The 21,975-nt window shown below is 43.9% G+C and overlaps 1 protein-coding gene across 1 annotated transcript in view; it reads right to left on the reverse strand.

The window, feature by feature from the left end:
- Window positions 1–12,518: 12,518 nt before the first annotated feature.
- The window catches only part of LOC126258469 (Down syndrome cell adhesion molecule-like protein Dscam2), a 687,321-nt gene continuing 677,864 nt past the window's right edge, over window positions 12,519–21,975 (reverse strand). The window contains exon 5 of the mRNA XM_049955646.1: window positions 12,519–12,568. Within this exon, the coding sequence (XP_049811603.1) occupies window positions 12,519–12,568 (50 nt within the window). The remainder of the gene's footprint in view (window positions 12,569–21,975) is intronic.

Raw genomic sequence — 21,975 nt, forward strand, 5'->3', positions numbered from 1 at the left:
AAGTGCAAAGTATGAATTGCTAGTATGGTACCTTTGCCTTTTCTGATACCCGTGTGATCGTCGTTCAGCATGTATTAATAGATATAAAATGTCCCAACTTATTACCTACATGTAGCAACATGTTTTACATATTTCGAATGAATGGTTATATGCTTCTTTTATTACACTGACGGGGAACGAAAGTGTTACATCAATAAGTACCTCGCCAGTATTTATCGAATTTTGTGGAGTATTCGTTACATACCACGTGTTAAGTAATTAAACATTCATTCCACGCGGCACTGGTGTTCATCGTCTACGTCAGTATCATGTGTGACCTCTGTGGGCACAGATACGTTGTGTTCGTTATTGTGTGGAATCAGGCGATCTCCGAATGCCATATTGAGGATTTTCTTTCTATGCCTGAAACTCAGGCTGTCTCTGTTCGTAACGATTTCTGGCTGGACACTGGTATGACATAAAAATGGGTAACAAATCATTGGACGAGTTGGCAAGTCAAGTATTCCTACATTACTAAGGGCGTTTGTTGCGTGCATAACTGTAGTGTCTTGAGTCTGGAATAAGCCGTCAGACAGCGAGGCTATGAAAGGTTTGACAAGAGGGTTTACCATTCTTACTGTACAGGGTGATACAGTGATGAGGCTAGAAGCTTTCAGAGATGATAGACAGAAGGGTAAATGTATCAATCTGAGCTAAGGTACTCTGATCCGGAAACTAGCGAGTCGAAAGTTATAGACGAAAGTTATTCTGATAGCTCTGACAATGGATCTGTATTGCTGCATGCAAAGGCTTTCCATATTTTTGGAGAAGGTAGTAAGGACAAAAAAACTGTCTAGTAAACACGGACTCTAAAATACATACCCTAAGCAGCAGACTTTGACGTTAGGGCAGGCATAACCTGAATATATCATTTTGAAAAGATAATATCACTGTGATTACAAGTCCTTTATAGCCACGACCGGTTTCACAGCATTTTAGCTGACTCATAAGTTGCAATGAAATCATGAACTATAATTAAAAAAAACATATTTGCAAAGAAGCAATTATTCAATTAACTACAGTTTTAGGTTGAATAATTGGGTCTCTACCAAACGTTTTCTTTTTCATTTCAGGCAAATGAAGGACTCTTAACAGCTCAGTTTTTACGCTATTCCGCAGATAATCACAGGCAGCCTGTGCTTTGATCGCCACTGTCATATGATGACTCTGCTAGCTAACCAGATACTGTTTCTCGTGGTATCACGGGAGCGTTCTTTGTGATTTTGCTTTGACGACCGCTACTTAGCGAAAATTTGCTGATTATGACAGATGGGTCATCCCATTCTCTTTTTCCGATCTGAACATGAATTGATTTTATTGCACCTGACGATATAGCTAAAATGTTTTGAAAACGGTCGTGCCTATAAATACAGGACTTACAGCTGAAACGGTCTTATTTTTTTCAAAATGACCTACCTTAGGAGCTACGCGCAATTGTTCAGTAGAAGAGATGTGTGTTACAGCAGCAAGTATGAACAAGTGTTTATAGCTGTTAAGGTACAAACTTTAGAGCCCACGTTTACTGGACATTTTTCCCTTGTTTGGTCCATACTACCTCCTCTCAAAGTACGGAAAGCAAAGAGTTTGCAACATAAGAAGTCCACTGTCAGAGGTATTAGATCAATCTTCGCTCATAACGTCCGACTAGGTAGTTTCCGGATCAGTATCCATTATCCAAAACTGTTACATTTATCCTTCCCCACCATCAATGAAGGTTTGTGATGTCATCACAAAATCACCATGTATACTGTTGAGCGTTCATACTCCTTTCAACAGCTACCTTATCATTCATTTTGTCACATCCGATAGTTCTTCACGCCATGATAAAGGAGTTCGAGAGGTACGGATTTCTATAACAGCTGCTTGCTGTGGTCTTTCACCAGGTCGTCTGCGAACATCTGGGCATTTATCTGATTTCCACAAAAGTAGAATGCTACTCATTATTCCACCTTGACTCTGGCTCTACAACATGTAAGCCTCTCTTGTCTGTGACACCGTGCGAGCTGTAAACAACGCATGGAAATACGAGATCTCAACTCAGCCTCCAGTAATCAGTTGCCGACATAACTTCACTTGAAACTTTCGGACTGACAGGCCGTCGGTCGATGTATAATAAACTTCCTCCTGAAGTTTCATCTCCAACTGCAGAGATGAAACGTTTGGAGAAAGTTTTATGCGTTGACCACGTATGGCGTTTATGCTACATCCTTGTCCAAGTTTATTACATTTTTGTTGCTATGTTTTAATGCACAGTACAGGAAGATTTTGCTACGGGAGGCTACCGTGTCGGTAAGATCAGAAAGCAGACTCATCGAACGACGCGCTAGATAGTCTCGTTGCGCCCTACAACGGTGGGCGCTAAGGACCGAATCTTTTAATATTTATATTTACTGTTTAAATATTAATATACAGCTCCAACGATACTTGTACTGCCAACTTCTTAATAATAATTTCAATATCACTCAGTTCATCAGGAAATGTTAATTACAAATTGTAGTTACTATCAGTGTTTATTGACGGAAAGGAAGGACCAATCACATGTGCGCCCTGAGAGTGCAGGCGCCAAACTGCAAAGATAGCTCATTACTAGTCTACGATCGGTTTTCGAGGAGGTTACGAATCCGTGTATAAAATATGACCTCATGTAAAGATGGAACAGTTTCTTGAAAAATTGCTTCGGATTACGTCTTGTGCGATGTTGTGTTAATCTAGGCAGTCTACGATCGGTTTTTGAGGTGGCAACACGCTAACTAGCGTGAGGTGCAGAGTTGATTATTGAAGTTGCCTCGGAAAACATATTTTTGCGATCTTATGTTGATTCAAATATCATAACGAGCATTTTTGTGACTTTTGCCGCGCTCGGGAATCAATCATTAATGACTGGGAATCTTGTTATGAATATTAACGATAGATTGTCTCTAGAAATCGTTTTACAAATTTTGGTACTGGTGAAATAAAAAGTCGACGATTCGTCTTCCTTACTATAGTCCTTACGTGTGATTCCATTTCATGTTGTTTTTGCAACGTTGCACATAGAAATTTAATCGACGTGACAGTGTCAAGCAACACACTACTAATACTGAAGTCGAACATTATGGGTTTGTTTTTCCTACTCAACTGCATTAACTTACGTTTTTTCTACATTTAGAACTAGCTGCAATTAGCTCGTGGTCGTGCGGTAGCGTTCTCGCTTCCCGCGCCCGGGTTCGATTCCCGGCGGGGTCAGGGATTTTCTCTGCCTCGTGATGACTGGGTGTTGTGTGATGTCCTTAGGTTAGTTAGGTTTAAGTAGTTCTAAGTTCTAGGGGACTGATGACCATACATGTTAAGTCCCATAGTGCTCAGAGCCATTTGAACTAGCTGTAATTCATCACACGAACTAGAAATTTTGTCTCAGTTATCTTGTATCCTTATACATTCAACAACGACACCCTCCCCACACATCTCAGCAAACAGTCTCAGACTGCTGCTTATCCTATCCGGCAGATGATTTATCTATAATGAAAATAACAGCGGTCCTATCACACATCCCTGAGGCACTTCCGACGATACTCTTGTCTCTGATGAATACTCAACGACGAGGACAACATAATGGGTTCTGTCACTTAAGAAGTCTTCGAGCCCCTCACATACCTGCGAGTCTGTTTCGTTTGCTCGTACCTTCGTTAACAGTCGGTGGTGTGGGACCCCGTGAAATGCTTTACTGAAATATAGGAATGTGGAAACCGCTTGGAATCCTGCTCTAATGCGTGATTACTTTTGAATGTAATCGTTCCTTGCTCCTTTTGTGGCGGGTGTTTGGTTTTCATTTCACTGCCTGGATATATGTTCTGCAGAAAATCCTACTCATAAAACATCTACATCTACGTCTACATCTACATCTACATCTACATGCTTACTCTGCAATTCACATTTAAGTGCTTGGCAGAGGGTTCATCGAACCACAATCATACTATCTCTCAACCATTCCACTCCCGAACAGCGCGCGGGAAAAACGAACACCTAAACCTTTCTGTTCGAGCTCTGATTTCTCTTATTTTATTTTGATGATCTTTCCTACCTATGTAGGTTGAGCTCAACAAAATATTTTCGCATTCGGAAGAGAAAGTTGGTGATTGAAATTTCGTAAATAGATCTCGCCGCGACCAAAAACGTCTTTGCTTTAATGACTTCCATCCCAACTCGCGTATCATATCTGCCACACTCTCTCCGCTATTACGTGATAATACAAAACGAGCTGCCCTTTTTTGCGCCCATTCGATGTCCTCCGTCAATCCCACCTGGTAAGGATCCCACACCGCGCAGCAATATTCTAACAGAGGACGAACGAGTGTAGTGTAAGCTGTCTCTTTAGTGGACTTGTTGCATCTTCTAAGTGTCCTGCCAATGAAACGCAACCTATGGCTCGCCTTCCCCACAATATTATCTATGTGGTCTTTCCAACTGAAGTTGTTCGTGATTTTAACACCCAGGTACTTAGTTGAATTGACAGCCTTGAGAATTGTACTATTTATCGAGTAATCGAATTCCAACGGATTTCTTTTGGAACTCATGTGGATCACCTCACACTTTTCGTTATTTAGCGTCAACTGCCACCTGCCACACCATACAGCAATCTTTTCTAAATCGCTTTGCAACTGATACTGGTCTTCGGATAACCTTACTAGACGTTAAATTACAGCAAACACAGGAATATGGAAACCACTTGAAAACCTGCTTTAATGCACGATTTCTTTTGAACGTAACCATTCCATGCTCCTTTTGTGGCAGGTGTTTGGTTTTCATTTAACTGCCTTCAGTGCCTGGATATATACGCTGCAGAAAATCCGACTCCCAAAAGTAGGAGTTGGTTGCGTATCGTGGCGTGTTGGTGTGATAATCGGAGCAGCGGCCTAGCGTAAACAGTGCTGCGTGTCGCAGGGACAAGTGGATTAGCCGTGACTGCCGCGGGAGGCCTCCGGCGTGGCAGTCCGTGACGGACGACCGGCGGAGTCGCGACGCGCTGCGTCTCGTCACGTTATCTGCCGACGCCGGCTCCTGAGTTACGGCTGGCGCTACAACTGGCGCCATCGTCGTGCTCCCGCGCGACCCCTGCCGTATTACTGGCGCCAGATAAACGGCCGCCAGTTTGCTCCGCTGCTTATCCGCGCCCGCATCGCGCTGCCGCCGTCCACCGTGTGCCTCTATTTACAACCCGGCGCGGGCCGATGCGAGCTTTTAACCACCCGGGCCGGCGTTCGCGAGTTATGACACAATGTCCGCTGTGCCGTGCGCCGTGCCAGATATCGAAATGGAATTGTGCCGTACAGCGGCAGCTGCTGCTGTGAGAGTCGAGCCACTCAAACCAGTGCACTCGTAATGTGGCTACTGTACTTGCTTCATTTGCTTTGCGATCGACACTGTGCAGGTAAACATGAAAGTTTGAGCGACCATTGTGCTATTAAAACGTAGAGGAGAAATGACTAGTGAAATTAGACACACTTTTTACTATCTGCACCAGAACTCTAAATATCTGTAGCTGCAAACATCGACCCCACTAAATATAACTGGCAGCAGTGTTTGTTGAACGTTTCCACATTGTAAGCACCCTCTATGGTGTTTAAAAACTTAAAGAACGCTATTATGTTATTTTGAAATAATGACTATTTCATTGGATATGCGGCCCTGCGTGGGCAAATCTATGTTTATATCATTTGTATACTTAGAGAAAGTTTTTTACAATATTGACTGGAATAATCTCTTTCAAATTCTAGGGTAGCACGGTAAAATATAGGGAGCGAAAGGCTATTTACAATTTTTACTGAAACCAGGTGACAATTATAAGCGTCGAGGGGAATGAAAGCGAAGCAGTGGTAGAGAAGGGAGAGAGACAGGGTAGTAGGCTATTCCCGACGTTATTCAATTTGTATACTGAGCAATGAGTAAAGGAAATAAAAGAAACATTGAAGTCCAGGGAGAAGAAATAAAAACTTTGAGGTTTCCCGATGACATTATAGTTCTATCAGAGACAGCAAAGAACTTGGAAGAGCAGATCAACGGATTGGACAAAGCCTTCAAACGAGCATATAAGATGAACATCAACAAAAGCAAAACGAAGGTAATGGAATGTAGTCGAGTTAAATCAGGTAATGCTAAGGGAATTAGATTAGGAAATGAGGCACATAAAGCAGTAGATGAGTTTTGCTATTTGGGTAGTAAAATAACTAATGATAGTCGAAGTACAGAGGACATATGAAGTAGACTGGCAATGGCAAGACAATCGTTTCTGAAGAAGAGAAATTTGTTAGTATCGCAGATTTAAGTCTCAGGAAGTCTGTTCTGAAAGTATTTGTATGAAGTATAGCGAAGTATGGAAGTGAAACATGGACGGTAAACAGCTTAGACAAGAAGACAATAGAAGCTTTTGAAATGCGATGCTACAGAAGAATGCTGAAGATTAGGTGGGTAGATAACGTAACTAATGAGGAGGTACTGAAGAGAACCAGGGAGAAAAGAAACTTGTGGCTCAATCTGACTAGAAGAAGAGATCAGTTGGTAGAACATAATCTGAGACATTATGGGATCACCAGTTTAGTACTGGAGGGAAGCGTTGGGCGGGGGGTAAATGTAAATATCGTATGAGACCAGGAGATGAATACAGTAAGTAGATTCGGAAGGATGTAGGTTATATTAGTTATTTGGAGATGATGAGGCTTGCACAGAATAGAGTAGCATGGAGAGCTGCATCAAACCAGTTTTCGGACTGAAGACCACACAACAACAGGCGCAAGATTACAGACTTCCTTAGGCTGAACCTTTTTGATGCTGATTAATCATACAATATACAAGATGGATTTCGTAATAAACATTGCATTATTAGATGTACGTGAGAAACTAATCACATATGTATCGATTCAACGAAATATGTCAATGAACAGATAGCCGATAATCACCGGTGTGATGGCATGCCACGTTACCACGCAGGAAGAATCATGTAAAGCTATACGAGAATTTTGTTTGTTTTGCTTGCAACACATACGAAACCCAATAAACCGTAGAGCGTACCAAGTAAAATGAAGGCCCAGCGGCAGCCGAACTTGGTGTATTAAAGGGAACATAATTTAGAGCCAACGTATAACATTACATTCTTACGGCAGCACGGACCTACTTCATTGAAACGACAGGGATGTGAGTTCAGGTCAGGACTTTGTGCAGGTCAGTCCATTTCAGGAATTTAACTGTCCACAAACCATTGCCTCAAGGATACTGCTTTCTGACTGGGTATTGACAATGGTTGAAATGACTCTGAGCACTATGGGACTTAACTTCTGAGGTCATCAATCCCCTAGAACTTAGAACTACTTAAACCTAACTAACCTAAGGACATCACTCACATCCATGCCCAAGGCAGGATTCGAACCTGCGACCGAAGCGGTCGCGCGGTTCCAGACTGAAGCGCCTAGAACCGCTCGGCCACACCGGCCGGCGACTGGATGTGTTTTCACGCTGAAACATTCGCCATTTCCGAACTGTTTCGCTATTGCGTGCAGTGGACAGTGACGTACGATGTGTTAATGTTCTTCAGTACGTAGCGTTTATTTTAAAGTACGACAAGAAGATCACATACCAACCACGAATAAAACACCGTACTACACTGTTGGCATCACACATGATGACAGATAATCGTCCGATTTCCGTGGGGCATAGTGTGATTCATTACTCAAAATCACTTGTTCCACACACCTGCTACCCAGTGGCGTCGCTCTGAGTGACCTGTGAGGAACTGATCAACCATTGCACGCAATCTTTTTAGCTCCCCACTCATAGTCACTGTGACTGCTGGTAGCACTTTGGAACTCACGAATGATGGCTTGTGCTGAGAATTTTTACAACCACCCTCCACAATGGGTGATGCTCGCTGCCAGTCACTAGTTTCGGTTCGACTGATCCTACCTTGTATGTCTGTTCCTTCGCATTTCTCCTGTATCACAACTCACCGTCCACCAGCAATACAGATGTATCCGGCGGGTTGCAGTAGCGCTTGTTCCATGGGGCGACGCTGTCTCGAATGATCAAAATAATCATCCGACTGACATTCCCTACGCTGGTTCATTTTAGTGTGAGCTACAGCAGACGCTTCTGTTGCCGCTATGAGCACAACAGGCACGATACTACACTCCTGGAAATTGAAATAAGAACACCGTGGATTCATTGTCCCAGGAAGGGGAAACTTTATTGACACATTCCTGGGGTCAGATACATCACATGATCACACTGACAGAACCACAGGCACATAGACACAGGCAACAGAGCATGCACAATGTCGACACTAGTACAGTGTATATCCACCTTTCGCAGCAATGCAGGCTGCTATTCTCCCATGGAGACGATCGTAGAGATGCTGGATGTAGTCGTGTGGAACGGCTTGCCATGCCATTTCCACCTGGCGCCTCAGTTGGACCATCGTTCGTGCTGGACGTGCAGACCGCGTGAGACGACGCTTCATCCAGTCCCAAAGATGCTCAATGGGGGACAGATCCGGAGATCTTGCTGGCCAGGGTAGTTGACTTACACCTTCTAGAGCACGTTGGGTGGCACGGGATACATGCGGACGTGCATTGTCCTGTTGGAACAGCAAGTTCCCTTGCCGGTCTAGGAATGGTAGAACGATGGGTTCGATGACGGTTTGGATGTACCGTGCACTATTCAGTGTCCCTCGACGATCACCAGTGGTGTACGGCCAGTGTAGGAGATCGCTCCCCACACCATGATGCCGGGTGTTGGCCCTGTGTGCCTCGGTCGTATGCAGTCCTGATTGTGGCGCTCACCTGCACAGCGCCAAACACGCATACGACCATCATTGGCACCAAGGCAGAAGCGACTCTCATCGCTGAAGACGACACGTCTCCATTCCTCCCTCCATTCACGCCTGTCGCGACACCACTGGAGGCGGGCTGCACGATGTTGGGGCGTGAGCAGAAGACGGCCTAACGGTGTGCGGGACCGTAGCCCAGCTTCATGGAGACGGTTGCGAATGGTCCTCGCCGATACCCCAGGAGCAACAGTGTCCCTAATTTGCTGGGAAGCGGCGGTGCGGTCCCCTACGGCACTGCGTAGGATCCTACGGTCTTGGCGTGCATCCGTGCGTCGCTGCGGTCCGGTCCCAGGTCGACGGGCACGTGCACCTTCCGCCGACCACTGGCGACAACATCGATGTACTGTGGAGACCTCACGCACCACGTGTTGAGCAATTCGGCGGTACGTCCACCCGGCCTCCCACATGCCCACTATACGCCCTCGCTCAAAGTCCGTCAACTGCACATACGGTTCACGTCCACGCTGTCGCGGCATGCTACCAGTGTTAAAGACTGCGATGGAGCTCCGTATGCCACGGCAAACTGGCTGACACTGACGGCGGCGGTGCACAAATGCTGCGCAGCTAGCGCCATTCGACGGCCAACACCGCGGTTCCTGGTGTGTCCGCTGTGCCGTGCGTGTGATCATTGCTTGTACAGCCCTCTCGCAGTGTCCGGAGCAAGTATGGTGGGTCTGACACACCGGTGTCAATGTGTTCTTTTTTCCATTTCCAGGAGTGTATTTGCTTCCATTTGTCACATGCCGTCAAGTAGACTGTCCATTATTGGTCCAGTTGAGCTGTAGTTGAACACCTGTCTATAATCAGTTCAGCGTAAGAATAAGCCTGATGTAAACAAACACAAACGCGATGATTGGTCAGAAGCCGTAGCACACGTACACTGGTGTTTTTACGCTCTTGGAAGTAGGTCCTACGTATGTATTAGATATCTTATTACTAAGTCACGTTAAATGAAACTTCAAGTTATTCAAATGTATTAACAGCCAACAACGTTTTTCTTAATCACGCCTTGGCTACGTAGTTTTTACTTCAAAAATGGTGTACAGTCACAGACTCTGCAGCGTTGTGCTCTGATTGTCGCGCTGTTAATATGCAGTATAAAAACGTCCGAGGCTGCTTTCTCTTCTGTAGTGAAACACGCGCGTGTGACACTGTCAAAAAGTGCCGATATACAGGCTGTTCTTAATGTTTTTCATCAGTTGACGAAGATAATCGGTTTGGAAGTTTTCCCAGTGCTTTATATACTGCAGTACATACTCGAGCTCCGGTTTAAAGTGTATGGAATGTAAATCAAATGCGGTTTTTCGTTGTGTGGTTCAAACCTCGCTGCTGTCATTTTTTTCTCGTTTAATTTGAAATACCTACATTTTTAAACAATGCACGACTTCTTGTTTCTAATTACATATTGGACACGAAATTGCTGTTTCCATTTCCAAAACAAATTCTTAATTATCAATGTTTTATGAAAGACTGTTCATAAAATTTGTTGAAATTAAGAAAACGTGACAATTTAATTAATTAAAGCAAAATTGACAAACCAAATCCTCATTATTTGGACTATGCCCATCGTTTTATATCACAAACGTAGATACGTGGCGTAGAAACATGAAAAACAATCATTTTCATAGCATCGAGCACATCGTACAAATGCTGTATTTTTACGAAACTTCCTGGCAGATTAAAACTTTGTGCCGGTCCGAGACTCGAGCTCGGGACCTTTGCCTTCCGCGGGCAAGTGCTCTACCAACTGATCTACCCAAGCACGACTCACGTCCGGTCCTCACGGCTTTACTTCTGCCAGTACCTCGTCTCCTACCTTCCAAAGTTTACAGAAGCTCTCCTGAGAACCATGCAGAACTAGCACTCCTGAAAGAAAGGAAATATTGCGGAGACTTGGCTTAGCCACAGCCTAGGGGATGTTTCCAGAATGAGATTTTCACTCTGCAGCGGAGTGTGTCCCGAGTTCGAGTCTCGATCCAGCCCACAGTTTTAATCTGCCAGGAAGTTTCATATCAGCGCACACTCCGCTGCAGAGTGAAAATCTCATTCCGGCTGTATTTTTACATTTGCTACTGTACCATAACGATATGAACTCGACAGAACTGATCTGCGGCCAAGCTGCGGGATTTGGCCCGAGAAGTGACGAGACTGTTAAGCTGCCAGACGTACTGGAACTACACGCAATCAGCTTCTTCAGACGTCACTACAGAACGCTGGCGGGATATAGAACGGCTCGTCATGAAAGAAGAAGAGAAAATGCTGCGCCTAGCTGGCTTCGTGGATTCTGTTGTTGACAGGCTCGTTAACAACGTAGCAGGTGACACTTCCAGAACTAAAATATGTTTCTCTGTTTCGGATAAGGAAGAAGCTGAGAGATTACCAGACGACTGTCTGTAAGTAATACCTTCACTGGCTTCAATACTTAACTATACAGTGATATACTTCAATTCTCTCTTACGTTACACACAGCTAGTGCAGAAAAATTACCCTGTGGTTAAGTTAGAAATTTTCATCATTCTTGTTTTTCATTACAATAGTACGTTAGCTAAAAACGATAACATGTTGCGTATTTCGTGTATTCGTCTAAGGAACGCATTGTGGGAGATTTGCAGTGTGTTATTTCATTCTCCTTAAAAATTAAATGGCATTCGAAGCTGTATTGCTCCTCTGCTCGTCTCTTTTTACGTGTGAACTGCAACTGGCCACATAACTGCAGGTTAGCTGTACCCGCTGAACGACCAGTACTGTCCAAGTTAAATGCGCCGGTTAAGCTGTTGTCCCGTATTATCGCTAAGTCGATGTGCAAGTGAAGCACAGCACAATACGTACCCTTATTACCGTACTAGTCGAGACAGCTTGTCTGCAGTCCCACGTGAAGCGGAAATCCAATGAGGTTCCAGCAAACGCGCAAGAATACATAATGCAATGTTTACATCAGGTTTAGTCTTATGGTGAACGGATCATAGTCATGGAGTCGCTTATTCCAGCTGCAGCATCAACCTTGGAGACACACCACGTCATCCGCAACAAGCATCCAGCCACCGCCACCAGGGGCTTCGCCTCCTTTGACATTAACCTCCCGTGGACTTCCTGCTTTAGGTTTGGTATCACTTGTTAACTATTGTTGTTTTGCTCAGAAACTATAGTCACTGGTAGATGTTTGACTGGAGTTCGAATTATACTGATCCACTCTCAGTGGCGATCGAAGTCCAACTCATATGTACGTGTGGTGTTGTCATCTTTTAACGACCTGAAGGAGGCTACTATTCGTTATATATATCAGATCAACTAGATCGTTAGTGTTGTGTTCTGCCCATTCGTCTAATATAGGGTACCTAGGAAAGCTGCTTTCCCGGGTCGCTAGACAACAATTGAAGTAAATCGTATTAACGGAGTTTATCACAATAAGATAAGTTCATAATACTTAACTTTGCCTATTCACAACGGTGTGTCGCAAGCAAATGGCGACTTGCAAATAATCAGTGTCTTTAAGTATAAACAATTCCAATGAAAGCTAAACAAGACAATTCATAAGTCACTGCTGTAGCGTTCGGAGGACGGCTCCTCTTCAACACGGGCCACGGTTAGGCGGCGCGGCGCTTATGTTCTCTTCGTGTAAAGGCCGCTACTGTCTCGGTGTCGGTGTGAAGGTTGCTGTGTATGGACGGGTTATTCCTGTAACCGAAATTGCAGATCTGAAGATGGTTCTAGAGGAACCGAAACCGCTCATATGAATAAACATTTTTTTCCAATCAAGACGGATTATATATAACATTGGAAAAACCATTGATTGCGGTTATCCCATCAGACATTATGTCTGTTTTTGCAAAACAGGAATGACACTTGCCAGAAGTGAATATAAGCGCCGCTCCTACCTGCTCCGGCCGGACATTAGTGGAAAGTACTCGCGGAGTATTAGCATGGCCTAGCAGTGAGTGCTGTGCGGCAGACGTGCCTGGACATTACATATATCACAGGACTCCGATTTATATTGCCTTTCGTCCATGTATTGCGACACATGTTCTAAATCTAAAGTTAAGTATTGTCAATCTGCTGTACTGATAAAACAACTCATGTTATTTGCTTGATTTGTTGTATAGCATTCCGAGAACGGAGCATCCAGCATCCTTTTTTTTTTTTTTTCTTTGTCATCAGTCTACTGACTGGTTTGATGCGGCCCGCCACGAATTCCTTTCCTGTGCTAACCTCTTCATCTCTGAGTAGCACTTGCAACCTACGTCCTCAGTTATTTGCTTGACGTATTCCAATCTCTGTCTTCCTCTACAGTTTTTGCCCTCTACAGCTCCTTCTAGTACCATGGAAGTCATTCCCTCATGTCTTAGCAGATGTCCTATCATCCTGTCCCTTCTCCTTATCAGTGTTTTCCACATATTCCTTTCCTCTCCGATTCTGCGTAGAACCTCCTCATTCCTTACCTTATCAGTCCACCTAATTTTCAACGTTCGTCTATAGCACCACATCTCAAATGCTTCGATTCTCTTCTGTTCCGGCTTTCCGACAGTCCATGTTTCACTACCATACAATGCTGCACTCCAGACGTACATCCTCAGAAATTTCTTCCTCAAATTAAGGCCGGTATTTGATATTAGTAGACTTCTCTTGGCCAGAAATGCCTTTTTTGCCATAGCGAGTCTGCTTTTGATGTCCTCCTTGCTCCGTCCGTCATTGGTTATTTTACTGCGTAGGTAGCAGAATTCCTTAACTTCATTGACTTCGTGACCATCAATCCTGATGTTAAGTTTCTCGCTGTTCTCATTACCTTTGTCTTTCTCCGATTTACTCTCAAACCATACTGTGTACTCATTAGACTGTTCATTCCGTTCAGCAGATCATTTAATTCTTCTTCACTTTCACTCAGGATAGCAATGTCATCAGCGAATCGTATCATAGATATCCTTTCACCTTGTATTTTAATTCCACTCCTGAACCTTTCTTTTATTTCCATCATTGCTTCCTCGATGTACAGATTGAAGAATAGGGGCGAAAGGCTACAGCCTTGTCTTGCACCCTTCTTAATACGAGCACTTCGTTCTTGATCGTCCACTCTTATTGTTCCCTCTTGGTTGTTGTACATATTGTATATGACCCGTCTCTCCATATAGCTTACCGCTACTTTTTTCAGAATCTCGAACAGCTTGCACCATTTTATATTGTCGAACGCTATTTCCAGATCGACAAATCCTATGAAAGTGTCTTGATTTTTCTTTAGCCTTGCTTCCATTATTAGCCGTAACGTCAGAATTGCCTCTCTCGTCCCTTTACTTTTCCTAAAGCCAAACTGATCGTCTCCTAGCGCATTCTCAATTTTCTTTTCCATTCTTCTGTAGATTATTCTTGTAAGCAGCTCCGATGCATGAGCTGTTAAGCTGATTGTGCGATAATTCTCGCACTTGTCAGCTCTTGCCGTATTCGGAATTGTGTGGATGATGCTTTTCCGAAAGTCAGATGGTATGTCGGCAGACTCATGTATTCTACACACCAACGTGAATAGTCGTTTTGTTGCCACTTCCCCCAATGATTTTAGAAATTCTGATGGAATGTCATCTATTTCCTTTAGGCACCCTATACGAGACGAGTGGGCAGGACCCAACAGAGTGGTAGGTACTTCAGGGGGCGCCGAACCTGTCGGTACTCGGCCCCTCGCAGTACTCCATGTACATACACTGTCTAGGCGGCGCGGGTGTCGTGCACAGAGCTGGCGCTGTTCACCTGCAGCATGAACGTCCAGCTTTGGGGCGACTCACCGGATTCATGATCGACGATGTGGCGCCTCAGATTCAACGTCGCCACGAGCCAGGCGACAGTCCTCACTCTAAGGATGCTGCGGCCATATCTGCCACCTGTCGATATCAGGGAGCCATCACAACAATGGCACACCTGTGCGCCACATACATACTTAGATGACAAAAGTCACGTGATTGCGATATGCAAATATGTAAATGGCGGTAGTCTCGCATACACAAGATGTAAAAGGGCACTGCATGGACGGAACTGTTATCTGCATTCAGGTGATTCGTGTAAAACGGTTTTCGATGGGAACTGACAGACTTTGAACGGGGAATGATAGTTGGAGCCAGACATTCCATTTCGGGAATAGGGTATTCACAGAGTCAAGAGTGTGCTGAGAATACCAAATTTCTGGCATTACCTCTGTAAGGCGTCCGCATTTTTCAGACCTAACATGAGCTTCATAATTACGATACAGAATAAAATCCCCAGAAAATAACTCTATATTGTTAACAGGAAACAATTGTAATAATCTCATGTACCAAATAACAAAACAGTATCTACCCTTATGACGACAGGGGCATGCGTAAATGAGACAAAGTGAACGCAGTGTGGAGGCGGACTGTGCACGTGGCTAATGGCATTGGGAAACCCCAATTAACATTAACAAAAGAAGGCCCAGCTGCAGCACAGAAAGAAAAAAGGCGAGAACAATATAACACCTTTTTAATAAACACAGCCGAGACTGGGTAAGTGGCTAGACAGCATTAACAAGGCTAGCGGCGACCTGGCAAAAAAAAAAAAAAAAAAAGGTCACCTATAACGAGCAAGCGGTCGGCTGAAGCCATACTGTGCGACATACGAGTAGAAGAGACACGGTGGGGAGAGTCACGTCATATAAAAACATTTTTGAGATCTAAATTAACAGAGCTCTCTTATCTCGCAGCAGGCCACACGTGTGTGTGTAAAAATAGCGAAGACGTTGAGGCCTTTACGTCTGCGAAGTGAGGGCGGTACGCTTCACGTATTGTGTCGACAGATGTAAAGCGGTAGTTCTTACTCCTGCTAGAATTTTTCCGGGCAGAGCATTGTGCACTTCGCTCCATCCCTTAGCGAGTGTGCAATAGCCATTATTTCGACATGGGGAAATTTAACATTCTACGGAACACAGGGAAGTCGAGACTGAGTGATTCAGTCAAGGCCAGAGCAGGGAATTACCGTTTCATATCCAGCACGGAGACAAAGCCGCAGTTCCCGATTGGTAATGTACCAACGCGCATTATGCGACATTAAATGCTGTCGAGAGTTTGGTCACTCCAACCTGCGTATTCTTTGAATATAGAATTTCAAGAGTTGAACACTAACATACCCTCCACCGAGTACATGACAATTTGATTAGTTTAAACGATAAAATTTCATTCTCCACCAAGTTAGTCCATTGAACAGCTACGACAACGTAGATGTAAATTTCACTGACGAAGATTTAATTGTTTTGCTAGTTATAACATTCTCATATATAAAGATTTAATAATCACATATTCAGTGTCTAATTGTTAATTATTTTGTTGAGTAATTGAAAGTAATTGAACTTGCTTGTTGTGTATCACTTGAACCCTGAAAGCAGTGATAAATTACATGTAGAATGAAAAACGCAGAGGTTGTGTTGTCATTTTAGAAAAAAATCCCAAACTCTCATTTATATCAATTCGTGCATTCTTGTTATGCCACAGCACAATTTCTTATCAATTTCAGACGATCCGCACCTAACATTAGCGGTAGTCATCATCATCATCGTCATCAGTTATCTGCTATATTAGCAGGTCCTTTGCCTCTCCATTTTCTGCGATCCATTGCTTCCTTCTTAAGGCTGCTGTATGCCGTACCGTCCATCACGTCATCCAGTATCTGAAATCTCTTCCTTCCTCGCTTGCTTTTTCCTTCTACATAACCTTCTAAAACTGTTTTTATCAGTCCGTTATTCTTTCTTAATATATGCCCAATCCAGTTTCTTTTTCTTCTCTTTACTACATCTAGTAACTGTCTTTTCTCTCCCACTCTTCTCAGTACCTCTTCATTTTTTACTCTGTCGATCCAACTTATTCTTTCCATCCTCCGCCATGTCCAGATCTCAAAAGCCTCCAGCCTTTCTCTGTCTTTCTTCCTCATAGTCCATGTTTCAGCGTCATATGGAAGAACACTGCACAGAAGACATTTTACGAGTCTCTTCCTGAGTTCTCTGTTCAGACCGCTGCAGAAAATTCTCCTTTTCTTATAAAACGACTCTTTTGCCATTGCTATCTTTGTTTTAATTTCTGTGGTGCACTTCCAGTCGATGTCCATCCTGCTTCGAAGATACTTAAAATATTGCACCTGTTCTAGTAAGTTTCCATTCAACATAATTTTTATTTCCTTATTTCCTTCTAGTGCCAATACTTCTGTTTTATTAGTGTTAATTTTCATTTCATATTTTTTTCCATTAGTTTCAATGGTGTCCACCAAATCCTGTAATTCTTTTTCCCCTGTGGCTAGAAGGACCATGTCATCAGCAAACCTCAAACACCCTACTGTTCTTCTTCCAATTTCTACGCCTTTGTCATCTAATGAGCATTGGTCAATCATATTTTCCAAGTAGAGGTTGAAAAGAGTAGGTGATAGACACCATCCTTGTCTTACTCCTTTTCCTACTCCGATCCAGTTTGTACTTTCTCCTCTCACTTTAGTTGAAACTTTTTGATTAAGATATAATGAGTTTACAAGTCTTCTGGTTTTCGAGTCCACTCTCTTTTCCCTGATCATAATCGCCAGCTTGTTCCAAACCACATTGTCAAATGCCTTAGCGGTAGTACAGGGCCAAAATTACTAGCTATGTAGAATGTCTTTTTACCAACCTGGGCTTGAGAAGACATTAAGATACGTTATCCACTTGAGCGTGATCACAAAATAGCGTTACCCCGCAGCACTTCACTCAAAATAACAACACGTTACACCTCTGACCACGGACAATGCAGCGATCAACGACCTACACTTAACAACTGACAGCAGCGGCGTTTGCGTAGAGTTGTCAGTGCTAACAGAGAAGCAGCACTAGGTAAAGTAACAGCAGTAATCAATGTGGAACATGCGACGAACGTATAGGTCACGATAGTGCGACGCAATTTACGTTGAGGGGCTACGGCAGCAGACGACCGACGCGATTGCCTTTGTTAACAGCACGACGTCGGCTACAGCGGTTCTCCAGGGCTGATGACCCCATCGGCTGGACTGTAGACGACTGAAAAATCGTAGCCTGGTCACGTGAATTCTGACGTCAATTTGTTGTGGCTGACAGTAGGACTGGAGTGTGGCGCAGACCCCACGAAGCCACGGTCCAAAGTTGTGGACAAGGCACTGTGCAAGCCGTTGTTGGCTTCATAATGATTTACGTGAATCATTGACTGGAAATGGTTCTGTTTGGCTACCTGGAGACCATTTGCGGCCATCCATGGACATCATGTTCTGAAGCAACGATGGAATTTTTATGGATGACAGTGCACCATGTCAGCGGGCCACTGGTTTAAAGAACATTCCAGTTAATTCGAGCCGCGCGGGATTTGCCGAGCGGTCTGAGGCGCTGCAGACTGTGCGGCTGGTCCCGGCAGAGGTTCGAGTCCTCCCTCGGGCATGGGTGTCTGTGTTTGTCCTTAGGATAATTTAGGTTAAGTAGTGTGTAAGCTTAGGGACTGATGACCATAGCAGTTAAGTCCCATAACATTTCACACACAGTTAATTCGAGCGAGTGATATGGGCGCCCAATCGAAAATTTCCGGGACGTATCGAGAGGTCATTTCGTGCACAAAATCCTGCACCGGCAACTCCTTCGCAATTATGTACGGCTGTGGAGGCAGCATTGTTTCTTGAAAGGATCTTACAAATATCTCAATTTAGTTGTTTCACTGCAGTAAAATTTGAGAACTGCAACTCTTGAGAGTTACATGTTCATGCTTGCTAAGTGCTTGTTTCACTAATTTAATGAAAGGGCGTTTATTTTGCTCTATTACAGTGGTCAAGATTAAGCGCCCCCCCCCCTCCTCCCATTGAAAGTAGTCCAAATGCACAAAGTCACTTAATTATTCCTGCTATTCTTGTCAAGTTCTGTGCAGTATTGGTTTCCTCTTGTGTATTGAAAGTGCTTATTAATAGTGTAATAGGACCCACAGTTTATCTACTGTGCTGAGCTAAATAACGATTAATAGAAAGACCACTACCTATGATAACAATAAATTCTTTTATTCAAAGTTCAGTGAGAAAGTGTTTGTTAGTGAAATACATTTAACTTTCATTTTAAATACAAAAGTATTTAGCTGAGAGAGAGAACCTACGCACAGTTCATAATTTTGCAGTAAACTACATTTACAATTTTTTGTAGGATAGGAAACTGTTTGAAAAGTAAAACTGAACCTATGTCCAATTTATGATTCTACAGTGAATATTAATAGTAATATTATTGAGACCATTCAGTTGACTAAGCCCTGAATGTAATAGTGTATATCGTTATCTATTATATTTATGCAAATAGTTTGTTCTGCTCTAACTGGCAACTCCAACCTTAACGTTAACATATGCAGGTGCCAGAGTTCATTGCACTCTCGTGTGACAAAGTATAGGCTGGGTGTGCCCATTGAAGTTATTTATTTTCACTATCTTGAACAAGAATGTTACTCATTTGTATGCCTAATTAGGCTGGCGACCGTTTTTATTATCATTTGGACACTGTGGATAGGTACATTATTGTTTGTTACTATTTAAATATTTACGTAATTCTGACTTTCACTTCCGATAAGCCACCTCCGTTAGGTTTATCACGGTCAACATAACAAAATTCCTTCCAGAGGGTAACACTGCTCTACTTCTTTATACTATAACTGCTTTGACTAATAATTACGTGATACAATTTGTGTCCAGCTTTGAGGTTATGGTATAACAGTAGCAGACATTAGTGTTATAAACAGCTCAGCCACAGCGGCCGGCAGCGTGCAAGGAAGTCATCACAGCAGTAGCCTACTGTACAGCCATCTCTCCTGCAAAGGATCCTCTCTCCAAATCACCTGATGACATCCCAGATATGTGACTTCGGTAGTTATCAGATAACCGAAATAGACATTAATTAACAGCCCTGAAGAGAATCGCTGGAAAGTCGATCGAAAAGTCGTCAGTTTAGCTGCTTTAGTGTTTTATAATGACTCTGCCTGATCCCCAAAATGATACTGTCCGTGGTCCCCCACGAATTTGTATTCAGTTTCCTGCTTCACTGCACAGACGCTTTGAACCGCGACCTGTAGATGAGTTAGTGGTTCTCAGCACTGATATAACGCTGTGCGATTTCCTGCGGCATTCACTGACATTGCAATACCTCCTTTTGTTTTTACGCATGTTACCAAAATGCTGTTGACAAACGTCGAAAATAACGCGTTCCAGTTGTATTGTGCAGCGACAGATTGGGTTCCCATTCCCCCCTCCATTCAGCAAATAAATTGGCGTTACCGGTTTGGAGAGCAGGTGAACAATGTTTAATATGTGGCGCGGCTGTTGATATGGTCGTTAACAGTTCTGTTTGTTCCTAGCGTCTATTTACGTTTATTGCTTTTTTCTCTCGATATATATGCATCCGACATATACGGTTCCTGCGCAGTTTTATGTTATTTGCACAAATTAATAACGATGGGACATAGATGTAGATGGCAGGTCACGCTTTCAAAATATATTTAAAATACCAGCGATGCGTAAGGTGCCAAAAAAATGTTGGACTGTATGTCTCGTTCGGTTGCAGAGAGCAGCTGCGTTATTATGAGGATGAGCATGTGTTTTGGGCGCGCGACGCTATCGTATCAGGTGGCACAGAGAATAACGGAAGCTAAATTGCTTCATCACTTTTTAAAGTTGACTGGCGAACTGATACAGCAGACTAGAATTCCTGTCGGATGGAAGACAAAGAAAAATCCCAAGACCAAGAAGGGGTTGTGCGAGGCAAACGAAGGTTGGTAGGCGTGTTCCTACATCTGAAAGATGGCGTCTATTCATATTTTGCGCCAGTCGTATAACAGTGGCGCTAGTAACGCCACTATGGGGATACAAATCAGTTTTTCCTTAAATACGTCCTATAACCGTTATGCGCGTTAGTTGCCTTTGAGTTTGATGTTCGTCTAGAATGCCTTTAAGACTACGAAAACGCCACTTTCAACAACTCACTGAGTTTGAACGAGGTCGTGTAGTAGGGCTGGAGAAGCTGTATGACATTACCGAAAGACTTTGCATGTTTTTAGTTACTGTACATCACTTCTGGCTTGGTGTCACGAGGACGTACAGTCGCAGGAAGACCGGGCCCCGGACGGCCGCGTTGCACTACCGAGAAGGAGGACTACCGTGTTCGGCGAATGGTCGTGGACAATCGTACCGCGTCTGCAGCAGCAGTTCGTGCAGCACCTGGCACCACAGTGACACAACGAACTGTTACAAATTGGTTACTTCAACGACCGCATTCCAGTGACCCCAAACCATCGCCCTTTGCGACTTCAGCGGTGTCAAGCGAGGGCTCATTTGGAAGGTGAAGTATGGGTCTGTTATCTTCTCTGATCAAGGCTGGTTCTGCCTCGTTGCCAGTGATGGAAGTGTGTTGCCAAGTGAGCGCCTGCAAGCAAACTCTGCGGCCTAGACACACTCGAGCTATACCTGGAGTGCGATTTTGTTTTTGGCAGCAGGAGCAGTCTCGTGGTTATGGCACGCACCCTAACTGGACATCTACATCTACATCTACTTTTATGCTCCGCAAGCCACCCAACGGTGTGTGGCGGAGGGCACTTTACGTGCCACTGTCATTACCTCCCTTTCCTGTTCCAGTCGCGTATGGTTCGCGGGAAGAACGACTGTCTGAAAGCCTCCGTGCGCGCTCTAATCTCTCTAATTTTACATTCGTGATCTCCTCGGGAGCTATAAGTAGGGGGAAGCAATATATTCGATACCTCATCCAGAAACGCACCCTCTCGAAACCTGGCGAGCAAGCTACACCGCGATGCAGAGCGCCTCTCTTGCAGAGTCTGCCACTTGAGTTTGTTAAACATCTCCGTAACGCTATCACGGTTACCAAATAACGGCGCTCTTCTTTGGATCTTCTCTATCTCCTCCGTCAACCCGATCTGGTACGGATCCCACACTGATGAGCAATACTCAAGTATAGGTCGAACGAGTGTTTTGTAAGCCACCTCCTTTGTTGATGGACTACATTTTCTAAGGACTCTCCCAATGAATCTCAACCTGGTACCCGCCTTACCAACAATTAATTTTATATGATCATTCCACTT

This window comes from Schistocerca nitens, chromosome 1, assembly GCF_023898315.1.
Source record: "Schistocerca nitens isolate TAMUIC-IGC-003100 chromosome 1, iqSchNite1.1, whole genome shotgun sequence".
Taxonomy (NCBI): Eukaryota; Metazoa; Arthropoda; class Insecta; order Orthoptera; family Acrididae; genus Schistocerca; species Schistocerca nitens.